Here is an 18651-nt window from a genome sequence, read left to right as displayed (position 1 = left end):
CAGGAGTGGTAATGGCAGAAAGGCATATAGAAGTCCAGAGTTCTACTTAAGACATAACACACGCCTCCGAGTGAGAGACAACTTGGAAACCCCAACACGTCTAAGTGCTCAAAAAGTTCAAGCCAAGGTTCTCACCACCTCCGGGTGTAGCTGCCATTCATGATCCACTAGGCATTGACGGCTGAGCTCATCCGCCTCAGCACTCAATGAGCCTGCCAAGTGGTTCACCACCAGGAAAATACCTTGCTGGTCCAGCCATTTCCAGAGGTGCAAGGCCTCCTGGCAAAGGGTACGTAATCTCACCTCACCATGTTTGCTGCCATAACATATAGTGGTGTTGTCCGTGAGCATCTGTACTAGCCTCTTCTTAATGGACACCAAGAATGCTGTCAACACCAAGCAGATGGCCCTCAGCTCCAGAAGGCTGATGTGGAGCCGGGACTTCACCTGAGAACAGCAACATCTGATATCCACCTCTCCCAGATTTCAGTCTCAACACAGAAGAGATTCATTGGTCACTGCTGTCAGTTCTGGGTGGGGTAGGGTAAGGGATCTGTCGCTGACCCAATCGCAGTTCAGTAATCACCACTGCAGAACTTTTGCATTCTGCTCCAAAATCTGACCTTGGTCGGAGTCATCCCCCTTCATGTTGGGACCATTGGGACTTCAGATCCCAGAGTACAGACACCAGCTCCTAGCGTGCTCAACCATTAGGAGCAGGAGGTGACCAGTTCCAGCAGCCTTAAAGTCCACCTCACTGAAATCCAGGCCTAAGGCTGAAATATCGGGATCACAGCCTGAATGTCCTGGATGCTTTTTCCTGGGGAAAAGACCGAACATTTCCAGAGTGGGTCCAGTGAGGACAAGCATCTGACAAGGAGTCAGGTATTATTTTAGCACTTCGATAGTGAGCCCCAAAGATGACAGGAGGTCCACCGTAGTCTGAAGGTGGTTCACAAATGCAGGTGCCATGCCTAACTTGAACAGCCAGTCTTTGAGGTATGGGAAGACTGGACATTTCCATCCCCCCGATCCCCACCCCTCACCTCAGAGGAAGAGCTACCACCACTGCCATCATTTTTGTGAACACCCAATGGGCGTTGGTGAGACCAAAGTAGAGCACAGCAAACTAAAAAAAACTCCTCCCCCACTAGGAGTTGCAGGAAGCGCCAGTGAGCTGACAGGTCCAATGCTACCATCCAGTCTGCATGGTCGAAGGCAGATAAGGGGGAGGGGGAGTTTTCATTTTGAATTTTTCCTTTTGGAAGACCACGTTGAGATGGTGCAGATCTAGAATATTCCAAAGGCCTCCATCCATCTTGGACATGAGAAAGTATTGGGCACAACAACCATGCCCTACGTCTGGCACCCTCTTGCTAGCCCCTTCGGCCAAAAATGCTTGCACTTGCCCGCAAAATAGACAGGTGGTCCTCAGTCAGTCATTGAGGGAACAGTGGAAGGTGTGGTGGAGAAGAGAGAAAGGACAAGGAGTATCCCTTGTGGTTAACCTGACAGACTCACCTACCCAACATAATTGCTTGCCAGTCCGGTAAGAATCAGTGTATTCTGTTTCACAACAGGTGGCTATATCCTTGCAAGCACATGCTAAAGAGGTTTGACAGGTAGGGCAGTGGGGGATTTAGAGGGCTGGGCAGCGTGCTGACATGGGCTGTGGGAGTGGTGGGCACCACGGCTTCTACCTCGAACTTGCTGGATTTAATGTGTGGCTGGATGGGTTAGACGTAAGGGATGTGTAGGAAGTTGGATCTGTATGCACTATTTCAAAGTAAGGAATAGTATGCACAGAGTCCAAGGGTTCCCCTTAGAGGTAAGATAGTGGCAAAAAGAGATAATACTAATGCTCAATGTTGTGGTAGTGTGGTCGAGCAGTAGGCTTATCAAAGGAGTAGTGTTAAGCATTTGTTGTACATACACAAGCAATAAATGAGGAACACACACTCAAGACAATTCCAGGCCAATAGGTTTTTGTATAGAAAAATATCTTTTCTTAGTTTATTTTAAGACCCACAGGTTCAAGATTTACATGTAATACTACAAATGAAAGGTATTGCAGGTAGGTACTTTAGGAACTTTGAATTTGCAAAATAGCATATACAGTTTTCACATAAATCACATATAGCTATTTTAAAACTAGACAGTGCAATTTTCAACAGTTCCTGGGGGAGGTAAGTGTTTGTTAGTTTTTGCAGGTAAGTGAACCACCTACGGGGGTTCAGAGCAACCCCAAAGTTACCACACCAGCAGCTCAGGGCCGGTCAGGTGCAGAGGTCAAAGTGGTGCCCAAAACGCATTGGCTTCAATGGAGAGGGGGTGCCCCGGTTCCAGTCTGCCAGCAGGTAAGTACCCGCGTCTTCGGAGGGCAGACCAGGAGGGTTTTGTAGGGCACCGGGGGGGACACAAGTCAGCACAGAAAGTACACCCTCAGCAGCACGGGGGCGGCCGGGTGCAGTGTGCAAACACACGTTGGGTTTTCAATAGGTTTCAATGGGAGACCAAGGGGTCTCTTCAGCGATGCAGGCAAGGGGGGGGGCTCCTCGGGGTAGCCACCACCTGGGCAAGGGAGAGGGCTCCTGGGGGTCACTCCTGCACTGGAGTTCGGATCTTTCAGGTCCTGGGGGCTGCGGGTGCAGAGTCTTTACCAGGCGTCGGGATCTGAGGAGCAGGCAGTCGCGGTCAGGGGGAGCCTCGGGATTCCCTCTGCAGGCGTCGCTGTGGGGGCTCAGGGGGGGGGGGCAACACTGGCTACTCACGGTCTCGCAGTCGCCGGGGAGTCCTCCCTGAAGTGTTTGTTCTCCACAAGTCGAGCCGGGGCGTCAGGTGCAGAGTAGCAAGTCTCACGCTTCCGGCAGGAAACGCAGGTTGTTTTAAAGTTGCTCCTTTGTTACAAAGTTGCAGTCTTGGATGAACAGAGCTGCTGTCCTCGGGAGTTCTTGGTCCTTCTAGAGCAGGGCAGTCCTCTGAGGATTCAGAGATCGCTGGTCCCTGGGGAAAGCGTCGCTGGAGCAGTGTCTTTAGAAGTGGGGAGACAGGCCGGTAGAGCTGGGGCCAAAGCAGTTGGTGTCTCCGTCTTCTCTGCAGGGTTTTTCAGCTTAGCAGTCCTCTTTTTAGGTTGCAGGAATCTAGTTTCCCAGGTTCTGAAGAACCCCTAAATACTGAATTTAGGGGTGTGTTTAGGTCTGGGAGGGCAGTAGCCAATGGCTACTGTCCTTGAGGGTGGCTACACCCTCTTTGTGCCTCCTCCCTGAGTGGAGGGGGGCACATCCCTAATCCTATTGGGGGAAGATTTCTAAAAGTCAGAGTCACCTCAGCTCGGGACACCTTAGGGGCTGTCCTGACTGGCCAGTGACTTCTTGTTTTTCTCATTATCTCTCCTGGACTTACCGCCAAAAGTGGGGGCTGTGTCCAGGGGGCGGTCATCTCCACTAGCTGGAGTGCCCTGGGGCATTGTAACACGAAGCCGGAGCCTTTGAGGCTCACTGCTATGTGTTACAGTTCCTGCAGGGGGGAGGTGTTAAGCACCTCCACCCAGAGGAGGCTTTTGTTTCTGTCCTCAGAGAGCACAAAGGCTCTCACCACATGGGGTCAGAAACTCGTCTCTCAGCAGCAGGCTGGCACAGACCAGTCAGTCCTGCACTGAACAATTGGGTAAAATACAGGGGGCATCTCTAAGATGCCCTCTGTGTGCATTTTTTAATAAATCCAACACTGGCATCAGTGTGGGTTTATTATTCTGAGAAGTTTGATACTAAACTTCCCAGTATTCAGTGTAGCCATTATGGAACTGTGGAGTTCGTTTTTGACAGACTCCCAGACCATATACTCTTATGGCTACCCTGCACTTACAATGTCTAAGGTTTTGCTTAGACACTGGAGGGGCATAGTGCTCATGCACCTATGCCCTCACCTGTGGTATAGTGCACCCTGCCTTAGGGCTGTAAGGCCTGTTAGAGGGGTGACTTATCTATGCCATAGGCAGTGTGAGGTTGGCATGGCACCCTGAGGGGAGTGCCATGTAGACTTAGTCATTTTCTCCCCACCAGCACACACAAGCTGGCAAGCAGTGTCTGTGCTGAATGAGGGGTCCTTAGGGTGGCATAAGACATGCTGCAGCCCTTAGAGACCAAATGTAAGGAAATGCCTCCTTGGCATGGTTGCCCCCTGACTTTTTGCCTTTGCTGATGCTATGTTTACAATTGAAAGTGTGCTGAGGCCTGCTAACCAGGCCCCAGCACCAGTGTTCTTTCCCTAACCTGTACTTTTGTATCCACAATTGGCAGACCCTGGCATCCAGATAAGTCCCTTGTAACTGGTACTTCTAGTACCAAGGGCCCTGATGCCAAGGAAGGTCTCTAAGGGCTGCAGCATGTCTTATGCCACCCTGGAGACCTCTCACTCAGCACAGACACACTGCTTACCAGCTTGTGTGTGCTAGTGAGGACAAAACGAGTAAGTCGACATGGCACTCCCCTCAGGGTGCCATGCCAGCCTCTCACTGCCTATGCAGTATAGGTAAGACACCCCTCTAGCAGGCCTTACAGCCCTAAGGCAGGGTGCACTATACCATAGGTGAGGGTACCAGTGCATGAGCATGGTACCCCTACAGTGTCTAAACAAAACCTTAGACATTGTAAGTGCAGGGTAGCCATAAGAGTATATGGTCGGGGAGTCTGTCAAACACGAACTCCACAGCACCATAATGGCTACACTGAAAACTGGGAAGTTTGGTATCAAACTTCTCAGCACAATAAATGCACACTGATGCCAGTGTACATTTTATTGTAAAATACACCCCAGAGGGCACCTTAGAGGTGCCCCCTGAAACTTAACCGACTATCTGTGTAGGCTGACTAGTTTTAGCAGCCTGCCACAAACCGAGACATGTTGCTGGCCCCATGGGGAGAGTGCCTTTGTCACTCTGAGGCCAGTAACAAAGCCTGCACTGGGTGGAGATGCTAACACCTCTCCCAGGCAGGAATTGTCACACCTGGCGGTGAGCCTCAAAGGCTCACCTCCTTTGTGCCAACCCAGCAGGACACTCCAGCTAGTGGAGTTGCCCGCCCCCTCCGGCCAGGCCCCACTTTTGGCGGCAAGGCCGGAGAAAATAATGAGAATAACAAGGAGGAGTCACTGGCCAGTCAGGACAGCCCCTAAGGTGTCCTGAGCTGAGGTGACTAACTTTTAGAAATCCTCCATCTTGCAGATGGAGGATTCCCCCAATAGGGTTAGGATTGTGACCCCCTCCCCTTGGGAGGAGGCACAAAGAGGGTGTACCCACCCTCAGGGCTAGTAGCCATTGGCTACTAACCCCCCAGACCTAAACACGCCCTTAAATTTAGTATTTAAGGGCTACCCTGAACCCTAGAAAATTAGATTCCTGCAACAAGAAGAAGGACTGCCCAGCTGAAAACCCCTGCAGCGGAAGACCAGAAGACGACAACTGCCTTGGCTCCAGAAACTCACCGGCCTGTCTCCTGCCTTCCAAAGATCCTGCTCCAGCGACGCCTTCCGAAGGGACCAGCGACCTCGACATCCTCTGAGGACTGCCCCTGCTTCGAAAAGACAAGAAACTCCCGAGGACAGCGGACCTGCTCCAAGAAAAGCTGCAACTTTGTTTCCAGCAGCTTTAAAGAACCCTGCAAGCTCCCCGCAAGAAGCGTGAGACTTGCAACACTGCACCCGGCGACCCCGACTCAGCTGGTGGAGACCCGACACCTCAGGAGGGACCCCAGGACTACTCTGATACTGTGAGTACCAAAACCTGTCCCCCCTGAGCCCCCACAGCGCCGCCTGCAGAGGGAATCCCGAGGCTTCCCCTGACCGCGACTCTTTGAACCTAAAGTCCCGACGCCTGGGAGAGACCCTGCACCCGCAGCCCCCAGGACCTGAAGGACCGGACTTTCACTGGAGAAGTGACCCCCAGGAGTCCCTCTCCCTTGCCCAAGTGGAGGTTTCCCCGAGGAACCCCCCCCTTGCCTGCCTGCAGCGCTGAAGAGATCCCGAGATCTCTCATAGACTAACACTGCGAACCCGACGCTTGTTTCTACACTGCACCCGGCCGCCCCCGCGCCGCTGAGGGTGAAATTTCTGTGTGGACTCGTGTCCCCCCCGGTGCCCTACAAAACCCCCCTGGTCTGCCCTCCGAAGACGCGGGTACTTACCTGCAAGCAGACCGGAACCGGGGCACCCCCTTCTCTCCATTCTAGCCTATGTGTTTTGGGCACCACTTTGAACTCTGCACCTGACCGGCCCTGAGCTGCTGGTGTGGTGACTTTCGGGTTGCTCTGAACCCCCAACGGTGGGCTACCTTGGACCAAGAACTGAACCCTGTAAGTGTCTTACTTACCTGGTAAAACTAATCAAAACTTACCTCCCCTAGGAACTGTGAAAATTGCACTAAGTGTCCACTTTTAAAACAGCTATTTGTCAATAACTTGAAAAGTATACATGCAATTTTGATGATTTGAAGTTCCTACAGTACTTACCTGCAATACCTTTCGAATGAGATATTACATGTAGAATTTGAACCTGTGGTTCTTAAAATAAACTAAGAAAAGATATTTTTCTATATAAAAACCTATTGGCTGGATTTGTCTCTGAGTGTGTGTACCTCATTTATTGTCTATGTGTATGTACAACAAATGCTTAACACTACTCCTTGGATAAGCCTACTGCTCGACCACACTACCACAAAATAGAGCATTAGTATTATCTATTTTTACCACTATTTTACCTCTAAGGGGAACCCTTGGACTCTGTGCATGCTATTCCTTACTTTGAAATAGCACATACAGAGCCAACTTCCTACACCAAACTTACCCGTTTTCAGTGCCCTATCACTGCGTCCATCCAGTCTGCGGCATCTAGACAGTAGTGCTGAGTGAGGGTGTGGCTGCTAGACCACATTGCCGCTCTGCATATTGCTGTGAAGGCACCCCTGCGGAGAGAGCAGCAGAGGTGGAGACAGCTCTGGTGGAGTGGGCTTTGACAGTGGCTGTCAGTGTGTTTCTGGCTAGCTGGTGACAAAATTGTATGGCGGTTGGTAACGGGATACCATTTTCTTAGTTGGCCATAGCCTATAAACAATTGATCAGCCTTGCGAAAGCTACTAGTTTTTTTGTGTGTAGAATTTGAGATACCTCTTGATATCTAGGGAATGTAGTGCTCTTTCTGCTGGAGTTTGGGAAGAAAGTCTTCAATACCACTGGTTCATTCATATGAAAGCTCAAGGGAACTTTAGGGATAAATTTAGAATTAGTTCTAAGGATAACAGTGTCCGACTTAAATTCGAGAAAGGGTTGAGAGATTGTAAATGCCTCAATGTCACTGACCCTCTTTGCTGAAGTAAGCGATAGGAGAAGAGCTGTTTTCCAGGAAATGTATTTCAAGGCTGCTCTGTGTATAGGCTCAAACAGATGCTTCATCATTTGTGAAAGTACAATATTGAGGTGTCAGAAAGGAGGAGGGATTTTCACTCGAGGAAACAATCCGAATAGCCCATTTAGGAATTGTTTTACTATTCTGGAGGACCACAAAGATGGTGAATTAGCAGTATGGCGAAATCTAGAAATGGCTTCCAGATGAACCTTGATGGATGAGTGAGAGAGACCTGATTTTGCCAAGTGAAGAAGTATCTGTTCTGGAGAAGATGTCAGAGGGTGGACATCTGAATCCTTACACCATATACAGAATCTCTTTCATTTGAGTTATTATGTTTTATTTATAGTCTGAGCTCTGGCATTAGCGAGCACTTCACGACAATCTGTTGGAATGTTTAGGTCAGCAAATTCATTAAATTCAGAAGCCAGGCATACATGTGAAACATACATGTGAAAACATTTATTAAACTCCTGTACAAAGAATGGATTTTATCTATACAGCAAGCATACACGAGGAAGAAGGCAGCACCCAGAAGCCAGGCAGATAACCGAAGAGAAGTCAGGTTGGGATGACGGACCTGCTCTCGATTCATCGTTAGTATGTTCGGTATTGGCTCCAACAGAATGTGAGGTTTCTCCAAGAGGAGTAGGAGCTCTGTGAACCAGAAGTGGGGTGGCCACCTGGGAGCTATCAGTAACAGTTGGCAAGGCTCTTGCTTCATCTTCTTTAGAACTCTTTGGATTAGCGGGGGACAGCATAAGGAGAGATCCCTGACCATTTGATCAAAAAAAGGCATTCCCCCTCGACCCTCTCTGCGGTTGACAGCTTGCGTAGTACTGGCATTTCTTGTTTCCCTTTGTCGCAAAGAGGTCCAAACTGGGCATGCGCCTGCAAAGAAAAAGATGAGTTGTCTGGTTGAGCTTCCACTCGTGGCAGGTTGTTGAGGTCCTGCTTTATGAGACTGCAAGAGTGTAGGATATTCCTGGAACGTGTTCTGCTCTGAGAGTTATGTGATGTTGAAGTGCCCAATTCCATATCTCCTGCACCTGGAGAGACAGCGCTGGCGATTTTGTACCGCCCTGCTTGTTGAGGTAGTGCATGCTTGTGGTGTTGTCGATTCGGACCAAAACCGATGAGCCCCTGATCTTAGTCAGGAAGGACTTGAGCACTAGGAAGACGGCTTTTAACTCTAGCAAGCTGATGTGGAGCATTGCTTCCTGGGTGGTCCATTTCCGTCTCACCGTCAGGTCGTTGAGGTGCACGCCCCATCCATCTAGGGACGTGTCTGTGGTCAGAACATGTTCTGGGCGTTGATTGAGAAAGGAGAGACTTTAGGAGAAGTGGGGCGTCTTCTACCACCATTCCATGGCCTGCTTCATTGGTGGGGTTATTTGGACCTCGTCGTCCAAAGATTCAATTATTTGTGTCCACTGGCTGTCTAACTGTTGCTGAAGTGGTCTCAAGTGGAGACGGCAGTTTGGTATCAATGGGATGCAAGAGAAGAGTATTCTCAGGAAAGATGTGTAGATCCAGACAAGGGTGGACTTTCTTTTGCCGAGGCGAAGAGCTGGATTTCGAATCTTCTTTTGCCTGTCTTGAGAGACCAAAGGTTATGCTTGTTCCATATCCAATACGGCTCCTAGAAAGGTGATGTTGGTTGACGGTGTTAGGTGTGATTTTTGGTAGTTGACTGAGAAGCCTAATCTCTGGAATAGGGATAGGCATGGTGCTGTGTCTCTGGCTGCCTTGGACGCTGTGTTTGCTTTTATTAGCCAATCGTCCAAATATGGAAACACTTAAACTCCTTTTTGTCTGAGGTACGCTGCCACCAGATCTAAGACCTTGGTGAACACTCAAGGAGCTGATCTCAGCCCGAATGGTAATGCTCTGAATTGGTAGTGGGTGCCTGCTACCTTGAAGTGTAAGAATTTCCTGTGGTTGGGGTAAATAGGGATATGAAAATAGGCGTCCTGGAGATCTAAGGCCGTCATGTGATCCCTCTGGTTGAGCAATTATAATACATCCTGAAGAGTGACCATCCAAAATGATTGTTTCTTCAGGAATTTGTTTAGACGTTCAAAGATGTAAGATTGAGATTCAGTCTCCTGTCTTCTTCCAGATGAGGAAGAAGCGAGAGTAGAAGCCGGTTCCCCTCCGAGACTTTGGTACGATCTCTATTGCTCCCATGTCTATCATTGTAGAAATTTGTAAAAGGGGCTCTTAAGTGGGCAGGTGGAGGTTCTCGTGCTGGTACACCTGGAGGAGGAGATTGCTGAAATTCCAGGGTATGCCGTCTGGTGATAATATTGAGAACCCATCGATCTGAGGTGATCTAGGACCACTGGCGGGAGAAGCTGGAAATTCTGCCCCCTATCTGAGAGTTAGAACAGGGGTTGGAGGTAGGCACGTGGTGGAGGTCAATGTTTTCTGGATGTGTCCTTGTTCCTATAAGTAGACTTTCCTCTGGTGATATGCCTGTAGGCTGCAGTTGGTGGCTGCGTATAGGACTACTGTTACTGTTGATTGGTGGCTGAACGAAACTGGCCCTGATAAAGGATGGTACTGTCTATATTGGTGCAGGCCACCTCTGTAGGAATAAAGACCTCTACTTCTTGCCCCTCGAAAGGGCTGCCTTCTGAATTGTAGAGTACCCAGCAATCTAGCTGTGTTCGTTTTTATTGATTGAAGCGCATCATCGACATGCTTGCCAAACAGAAGTTTCCCCCATCATATGGCATGTCCAGAACTTTCATCTGAACCTCCAGGCGGAAGGAAGTGGCCTTTAGCCAACCCTGTCGTCTTCCTACTGCCGCTCCGGCTAGCTGGCAAAAACCTGTGGACAACACATCTACTGCACAGTCTATGATCTCAGCAGAGATCTTTTCTCTCTATTGTAAATACCTTTCGTGCTTCAGCTCTAGTATCCTTGGGAAGGAGATCAATGTATTGGGAGATGTCCGACCACATCTTGCAGTCGTATCGGCCTAGAATCGCCAACAAGTTTACTGCCCTGACTGTTGTAGTTGCCATTGTGGAGAATTTTTTCACTATTGTATCTATGCTCCGTCCTTCCTTATCCAGGGCCGTGGAAAGCGGAGAGGATGGGTTTCTGGACCTGCTTTGGGCCGTCTCAGTTATTACAGAGTCAGGTTTGGGTTGACCAATCAAACAAGCTATTGAATTCTCTGGCGCCTTGTATTTTTTGTCTAGTCTAGGAACCACCGCTGGTATGGTGGATGGGGTCAGCATCACTTTAAGGCCTTCTTCCCAGATGAAGTCTACAATTGGGATCACGCGAACTGACTTTCTGGGGTCTTTAAAGTCATAAAGGAAGCAATATGACTGCTTTGTTACCATGGGAAGCTGGAACCGCTTGGCTGCTCTTGGGCGATAGCGTTTGTGTCTGATAGTCATCCCATTCACTGGGGAGTGAGGCAGTGTCCTGGATTTCCCCTTCTTGATCCTCTTCTGAGGGTGGATCATTTTCGGGAGGTGAAGATGGAGGTGGTAACGGTACTGTAGGTACCAGAAACTCTGAGGATCGGTCTCTGGAAGAAGGACTAACAGTAACTATGGATGCTGCAGCGGAGTTGTTGAGCTTGGTGGTGGGAATCTATTGTAGAAATCTTGCATCATATGCTGCAAATTGGCAATTAGTGAGACTGGATGTTGGCTTGCGCTGTTGTTCTTGTGAATGTGTGTTGTTGATCATGAAGTGATTGTTGAATATATAACTCTTCGCATTCTTCCTCATACTCTTCCTGGCATTTAATTCGTAAGTCTGAAGGACTACTTGCCACCGGAAACAGACCATTATCGGAGTTCTCATCTCTATATTTCTCTTTTTCTTCATCAAGAAGATATTCTTCATCAAGTAAGGTAGCAATGTCTCTTTAGTGGATTTACATTTTATTGTTATCATTCTTAGGGGTAAAAAGGAAGATTTTGCTGAACTCACTGTTGTCAACGGTATAGGTGTGGCCGGTGCGTCTGCAGGAAAGAAATGGGCTTACGGTGCCCTCGTCGACGGTGTTGTCGTTCTCGAAGTTGCCGTCGACGAAGCAGTCGTTGACAGAGCTGGTGTCATCAGAGCTGCTGTTGACGGAGCTATGGTTTCTGGTAAGTATGTCGATCGAGCCGTCGGTGGTATCCACGTCTACGATGTAGTAGCCTTTGATTTCTTACCCACTGACGATGGAGCTGATGTTGAGGAGTGAAACCTCTTCGTCGATGGTTCTTTCTTCGTCATTTTCTTACCCTGGCGTGTTGTCGACAGTAAAGAAGGCCCATACTTTAAGCTCACCAATGTTATTGTTGTTGATGAGAACGGCAACAACGTTATTATCATGGGTGAAGGTGATGCTGTAAACGTTGCCGTCGATGTGGTAGCAGAAGGGATCAAACCTGTCGATGAGACTGAAATTTTTTATGTTGATGGTGCCAGAGAACTGGATGTTTTTTTTTAATCTTTATTGTAGTGGCAGCTGGAGTGCAAGGTTCTGAATGACCTTTCTCACTATGTTTCCTTGAAGTGGAAGGAATTTCCTGTGTGTTTTCCTTCACAAGATGCATTTTCTTGGCTGCCTTACTTCTTTTTGGAGAGAAACTCTCCACATATTTTTTCCTCTTTCTCAATGCCATTGAGGTGTCGCTGTCATTATCATCAGAAAGGTTTTCCATGGATTTAAGCTTTTGAAGGCTAAGCAGGAGCCTGGCCTCTCTGTCTCTCAAAGTTTTGTGAGGAAAGGTTCAACAAATATTACAATCTTTCACCTTGTGTTCTGGGTCAAGACAGTAAATGCAATCCTTGTGAGGTTCCTCACAGTAAAGCCTTAGCTTCTACAGGTGTTGCAAGGTCGAAATAGACCTTTCTTGGATGTATACATGATGTAGAAGTCACAGCTGTAGAAGCAGAAAACAGTATTCAAAAAAATTCCTGTCAAGAAAAAGTAAACTGAGCAGAGCTCTGGGAGACTCCCTCCACACGACGTGCGGTAGAAAATCTGAGAGACTGGAGCCTCTGTGGTGAGGGTTATAAAGGGTGCTCTCACCTGATTGGCTGGATTTTGGGTCATTTCTAACAACACTGATAAGCTATTAAAGTGAATGTATTTTTCCATTAACTTCAATGTAAAATTTTAATTTACTGCTTTCAATGTTCTGTGGGACTCCCACTTCGACGACGGGGAAGGATTCAATCATGTGAATCTATGAAAGACACCCCAATAATGGAGAATCTTTAAACACTTCATAGGAGTTTTAAGTGTAGATGAAACGGCTCAAACCTTTAGGGTGGTATTAGACTTTTGACCATCAATAACTGTATGACTGTTAAGCTTAACATACACAATTATGGTGGGTTCACATTAAACACACTAAAATTACATTGTGAGGTACTACACAACGAAGAGTACCCTTGCCGTGTACTCGCAGAGCTGTGTATAAATATGAGGTCAGGAGTAGCAGGGCATGCATCACCAGTCTAGTTTAGAGTGCACTAGATTTTAAAATGTGTAACAGTATCAGAAAAACAAACTCTTATCCTCAATAAAATAAAAGTGCACAGACAAAGCTATGATACACAAAATTGAGCTGCAGCAGAGACTTACAGAGCCAGCGGTCAGACACCACCCTGATGAAGTACTGTGGTGGAAGTGGCTCAAAAACTGGAACGAAGAAGGTGATGAGGTGCTCATCCTGGGCGTACTTGGCCTTGAGTAGGAAGTATTCATGGTGCAAGATTACCTCACTATCCACGTCCTCCACCAGAATCCAGAAGGCTTCTGAAGAGCCATGCACCTGAGTGAGAAAGCATAGGTAATACACAAATTCTCCAAAGATTATTGAGCACTCCTCAATGAGACTGCATCAGCACAGAAAACAAACACTTAACAATGACAGGGTGTCATCGACATCCAATGCTGTCAGGAAAGATCATTAAATGCCCACTGTGAAAGGGGACAATACAACAGGCCAGATGTTCACAGAATCCGAACAAATCATCAACAACTCAATTCTCCCCAAATTTGATTGCTACAATGGATGCAAACCCTGTAGGCAACCTTGAACCTTCATCTTTTAATGGTCTAATGCTGGCAAAACAAAGACCGAAAAGTATATTTATTGCATTCCTCACAAAGGTTGCAGTGCCCAGTAGGCTCAAACCATCCTCAATCTTGGCATTATCAATAACCCAATAACCTCCAAACCAACTGACAAAGCTCTAATCTGAGCCAAAGAACTACAAAATGTATTGATGTATTTCTCTGTCTAACAGGCATTTGGGTTGTCACGCTTGGATCACAACCAAGTCAGCTTTGTGTTTTGCCAAAAGTGCAGTGCACAGCTAGTTATAATTCTCAACCTGTAAACTATGTTGATACCACTGACAAAACTATTCTTTGTGAAAGACTAAGAAATTCTGTGATATAAAAAAATTACATGATTTTCCCTTAAGTAAAGGGACAACAAATGTATGCACAGATATTTAAGTGTTTCAAATGCACTATTTCTACATTTTTTGACTTGCTCAACATACATAGGCAATTGCTACACAAACAGTTAAACTCTATATCTGTGGACACCATAAACAACTCTTCTTCCTCGGAGGATTTCAAGAGGATGCACAAATACTGTAACTCGATTAAGGTTGGATTAGATACTCTTAGATTCCTCTCAATCAGAGTAACAGAGCTTCTAATTGCTGGCTAAATTAACATTGTAAATCATTTACCAAGTCATCCCTAGTCTCAGGAAATAACTACTTTTAGGGTGATACTTCTACTAAGCCTTAATATTTAACAACAAATTTTAAAAAATTACATAGAAAAAAGGAACGTAGCTGACTAGGGATGTAATTGGTTTAAAAATGAATTACTGTAATGGCAATATTTTGAATAATGAAAAAAAATTCTAAAACACTTCCAAAATAGTTACTAAATTATTGGCCAACTGCTCCATGTCTTGCCACCTCTGAAGGGACTCCATTGACTGGGGGTGAGTGAAAGGGTGTTTTTCCAAAGGGGCACTATAGTACAAAGATAAACTTATATAATTGGCATTTCGGTGTACGAATAAACTTTTCAAACTAGTTACCAAAGTGTGAGAACTTCGTTGTGTACATAGATTTGCTAAGTGCATTCATGTTGAAAGTAACAAGTAAAGGAGGGTGATCATTGGTGGGTTCTGAAATAAAACTGTTTATAGTCATTTAATTTTCGAAATTGTTCCAAACTCATTTAACGTCAGAAAAATAAAATCATGTTCATGTACTCAGAAAATAAGAGCTGTTTTGTTCATTGTTCATTTAACTGTTACATTTGGATAAAGTTTTAGCACACCTGAAGTCACAAAACTGAATAATATAAAAGGAACAAAAAAGTCAACAGTCACAACATCTTACCAGGAAACAATAATGACCATCTTTAACAGAAACATGGAGAGTGTGCTTTTGACTGGCCAATGGTCTCAGGCTGCTTCAAGGGCCAAAAGCCCCAACTGCTGCCCAGCTGAGGGCCCCAAACCATTGAAAAGTCCAAAGGTCACATGCTCTGAGGATTGCATGCTATTACATACAGATGTCTGAGGACATTATGTCGGTGCCCAAGCATAGGATACCACTATTTGGTTAGACCACATGCTGGTATGTGGCATAATTCGTCCTCCTCTTCCCAATCCCTGTGAACAGACTCCTCACCTTCTCATCCCACTGAAAGTCAGGTGTGATAGTCAGCTCCACCTTCAGTGTGGATCTGGTGATGGGCTGCAGGTGTACTGCCAGATCAAGCTTCGGGAACAGATGAACATATTTATGAATCGTCTTTCCCATCTTAGGCATTCGGATGAGCTCCCCTGAAACAAAACAGCAGGATAAGCATAGGAAAAGAGACAGCAAAGAAAAAGAGGAGTAAAAGTTAAAAGGAAAGAGGTGACCAAGAGAAAGGGTTGAGCACAGTAAACCATCAGAAACACAGAGGGAGACTGAATAATGAAGAGCAGAAGTAAGGGAAAACTGAGGTTTGGGGTAATGTACAGCAACAATGAGGAAGAGACTGCAGCCTAGCAGTAGGCAAGCAACTATCAAATGGCTGCCTATAAGATTTATAACTAACTAAATGCTTAATTCTGGCTCAATTATTGTGAAACTAGACAGAAGAAATTCATTTAACAATAAGCAGTTCTAGATGGCACTGAAACAAGCAAATGAAGCGTGCGGTCCGCTTGCTTTAGACATTCATCAGGAACAAAAACATACTGTAGGAAGTTGGCTCTGTATGTGCTATTTCAAAGTAAGGAATAGCATGCACAGAGTCCAAGGGTTCCCCTTAGAGGTAAAATAGTGGTAAAAAGAGATAATACTAATGCTCTATTTTGTGGTAGTGTGGTCGAGCAGTAGGCTTATCCAAGGAGTAGTGTTAAGCATTTGTTGTACATACACATAGACAATAAATGAGGTACACACACTCAGAGACAAATCCAGCCAATAGGTTTTGTATAGAAAAATATATTTTCTTAGTGTATTTTAAGAACCACAGGTTCAAATTTAACATGTAATATCTTGTTTGAAAGGTATTGCAGGTAAGTACATTAGGAACTTTGAATCATTTCAATTGCATGTATACTTTTCAAGTTATTCACAAATAGCTATTTTAAAAGTGGACTGTAGGAAGTTGGCTCTGTATGTGCTATTTCAAAGTAAGGAATAGCATGCACAGAGTCCAAGGGTTCCCCTTAGAGGTAAAATAGTGGTAAAAATAGATAATACTAATGCTCTATTTTGTGGTAGTGTGGTCGAGCAGTAGGCTTATCCAAGGAGTAGTGTTAAGCATTTGTTGTACATACACATAGACAATAAATGAGGTACACACACTCAGAGACAAATCCAGCCAATAGGTTTTTGTATAGAAAAATATATTTTCTTAGTTTATTTTAAGAACCACAGGTTCAAATTTAACATGTAATATCTTATTTGAAAGGTATTTCATGTAAGTACATTAGGAACTTCAAATCATAAAAATTGCATGTATACTTTTCAAGTTATTGACAAATAGCTGTTTTAAAAGTGGACACTTAGTGCAATTTTCACAGTTCCTGGGGGAGGTAAGTTTTTGTTAGTTTTACCAGGTAAGTAAGACACTTACAGGGTTCAGTTCTTGGTCCAAGGTAGCCCACCGTTGGGGGTTCAGAGCAACCCCAAAGTCACCACACCAGCAGCTCAGGGCCGGTCAGGTGCAGAGTTCAAAGTGGTGCCCAAAACACATAGGCTAGAATGGAGAGAAGGGGGTGCCCCGGTTCCGGTCTTCTTGCAGGTAAGTACCCGCGTCTTCGGAGGGCAGACCAGGGGGGTTTTGTAGGGCACCGGGGGGGGGACACAAGCCTACACAGAAATTTCACCCTCAGCAGCGCGGGGGCGGCCGGGTGCAGTGTAGAAACAAGCGTCGGGTTCGCAATGTTAGTCTATGAGAGATCTCGGGATCTCTTCAGCGCTGCAGGCAGGCAAGGGGGGGGTTCCACGGGGAAACCTCCACTTGGGCACGGGAGAGGGACTCCTGGGGGTCACTTCTCCAGTGAAAGTCCGGTCCTTCGGGTCCTGGGGGCTGCGGGTGCAGGGTCTCTCCCAGGCGTCGGGACTTTGGATTCAAAGAGTCGCGGTCAGGGGAAGCCTCGGGATTCCCTCTGCAGGCGGCGCTGTGGGGGCTCAGGGGGGACAGGTTTTGGTACTCACAGTATCAGAGTAGTCCTGGGGTCCCTCCTGAGGTGTTGGATCTCCACCAGCCGAGTCGGGGTCGCCGGGTGCAGTGTTGCAAGTCTCACGCTTCTTGCGGGGAGCTTGCAGGGTTCTTTCAAAGCTGCTGGAAACAAAGTTGCAGCCTTTCTTGGAGCAGGTCCGCTGTCCTCGGGAGTTTTTTGTCTTTTCGAAGCAGGGGCAGTCCTCAGAGGATGTCGAGGTCGCTGGTCCCTTTGGAAGGCGTCGCTGGAGCAGGATCTTTGGAAGGCAGGAGACAGGCCGGTGAGTTTCTGGAGCCAAGGCAGTTGTCGTCTTCTGGTCTTCCTCTGCAGGGGTTTTCAGCTAGGCAGTCCTTCTTCTTGTAGTTGCAGGAATCTAATTTTCTAGGGTTCAGGGTAGCCCTTAAATACTAAATTTAAGGGCGTGTTTAGGTCTGGGGGGTTAGTAGCCAATGGCTACTAGCCCTGAGGGTGGGTACACCCTCTTTGTGCCTCCTCCCAAGGGGAGGGGGTCACAATCCTAACCCTATTGGGGGAATCCTCCATCTGCAAGATGGAGGATTTCTAAAAGTTAGAGTCACTTCAGCTCAGGACACCTTAGGGGCTGTCCTGACTGGTCAGTGACTCCTCCTTGTTTTTCTCATTATCTTCTCCGGCCTTGCCGCCAAAAGTGGGGCCTGGCCGGAGGGGGCGGGCAACTCCACTAGCTGGAGCGTCCTGCTGGGTTGGCACAAAGGAGGTGAGCCTTTGAGGCTCACCGCCAGGTGTGACAATTCCTGCCTGGGAGAGGTGTTAGCATCTCCACCCAGTGCAGGCTTTGTTACTGGCCTCAGAGTGACAAAGGCACTCTCCCCATGGGGCCAGCAACATGTCTCGGTTTGTGGCAGGCTGCTAAAACTAGTCAGCCTACACAGATAGTCGGTTAAGTTTCAGGGGGCACCTCTAAGGTGCCCTCTGGGGTGTATTTTACAATAAAATGTACACTGGCATCAGTGTGCATTTATTGTGCTGAGAAGTTTGATACCAAACTTCCCAGTTTTCATTGTAGCCATTATGGTGCTGTGGAGTTCGTGTTTGACAAACTCCCAGACCATATACTCTTATGGCTACCCTGCACTTACAATGTCTAAGGTTTTGTTTAGACACTGTAGGGGTACCATGCTCATGCACTGGTACCCTCACCTATGGTATAGTGCACCCTGCCTTAGGGCTGTAAGGCCTGCTAGAGGGGTGTCTTACCTATACTGCATAGGCAGTGAGAGGCTGGCATGGCACCCTGAGGGGAGTGCCATGTCGACTTACTCGTTTTGTCCTCACTAGCACACACAAGCTGGCAAGCAGTGTGTCTGTGCTGGGTGAGAGGTCTCCAGGGTGGCATAAGACATGCTGCAGCCCTTAGAGACCTTCCTTGGCATCAGGGCCCTTGGTACTAGGAGTACCAGTTACAAGGGACTTATCTGGATGCCAGGGTCTGCCAATTGTGGATACAAAAGTACAGGTTAGGGAAAGAACACTGGTGCTGGGGCC

General features: G+C 47.1%; 1 protein-coding gene across 1 annotated transcript in view; it reads right to left on the bottom strand.

Moving 5' to 3' along the window:
• SNRNP200 (small nuclear ribonucleoprotein U5 subunit 200) overlaps positions 1–18651 on the bottom strand; it is a 527741-nt gene that overhangs the window by 134236 nt on the left and 374854 nt on the right. The window contains exons 27-28 of the mRNA XM_069214415.1: positions 15095–15249; positions 13008–13197 (exon numbers count right to left, since the gene is read on the bottom strand). Of these exons, the coding sequence (XP_069070516.1) occupies positions 13008–13197; positions 15095–15249 (345 nt within the window). The remainder of the gene's footprint in view (positions 1–13007; positions 13198–15094; positions 15250–18651) is intronic.

The sequence above is a fragment of the Pleurodeles waltl genome, chromosome 11, assembly GCF_031143425.1.
Source record: "Pleurodeles waltl isolate 20211129_DDA chromosome 11, aPleWal1.hap1.20221129, whole genome shotgun sequence".
NCBI classification, from domain to species: domain Eukaryota; kingdom Metazoa; phylum Chordata; class Amphibia; order Caudata; family Salamandridae; genus Pleurodeles; species Pleurodeles waltl.
The sequence above is the reverse complement of the archived record's forward strand: the minus strand, read 5'-3'. Positions and strand labels throughout refer to the sequence as shown.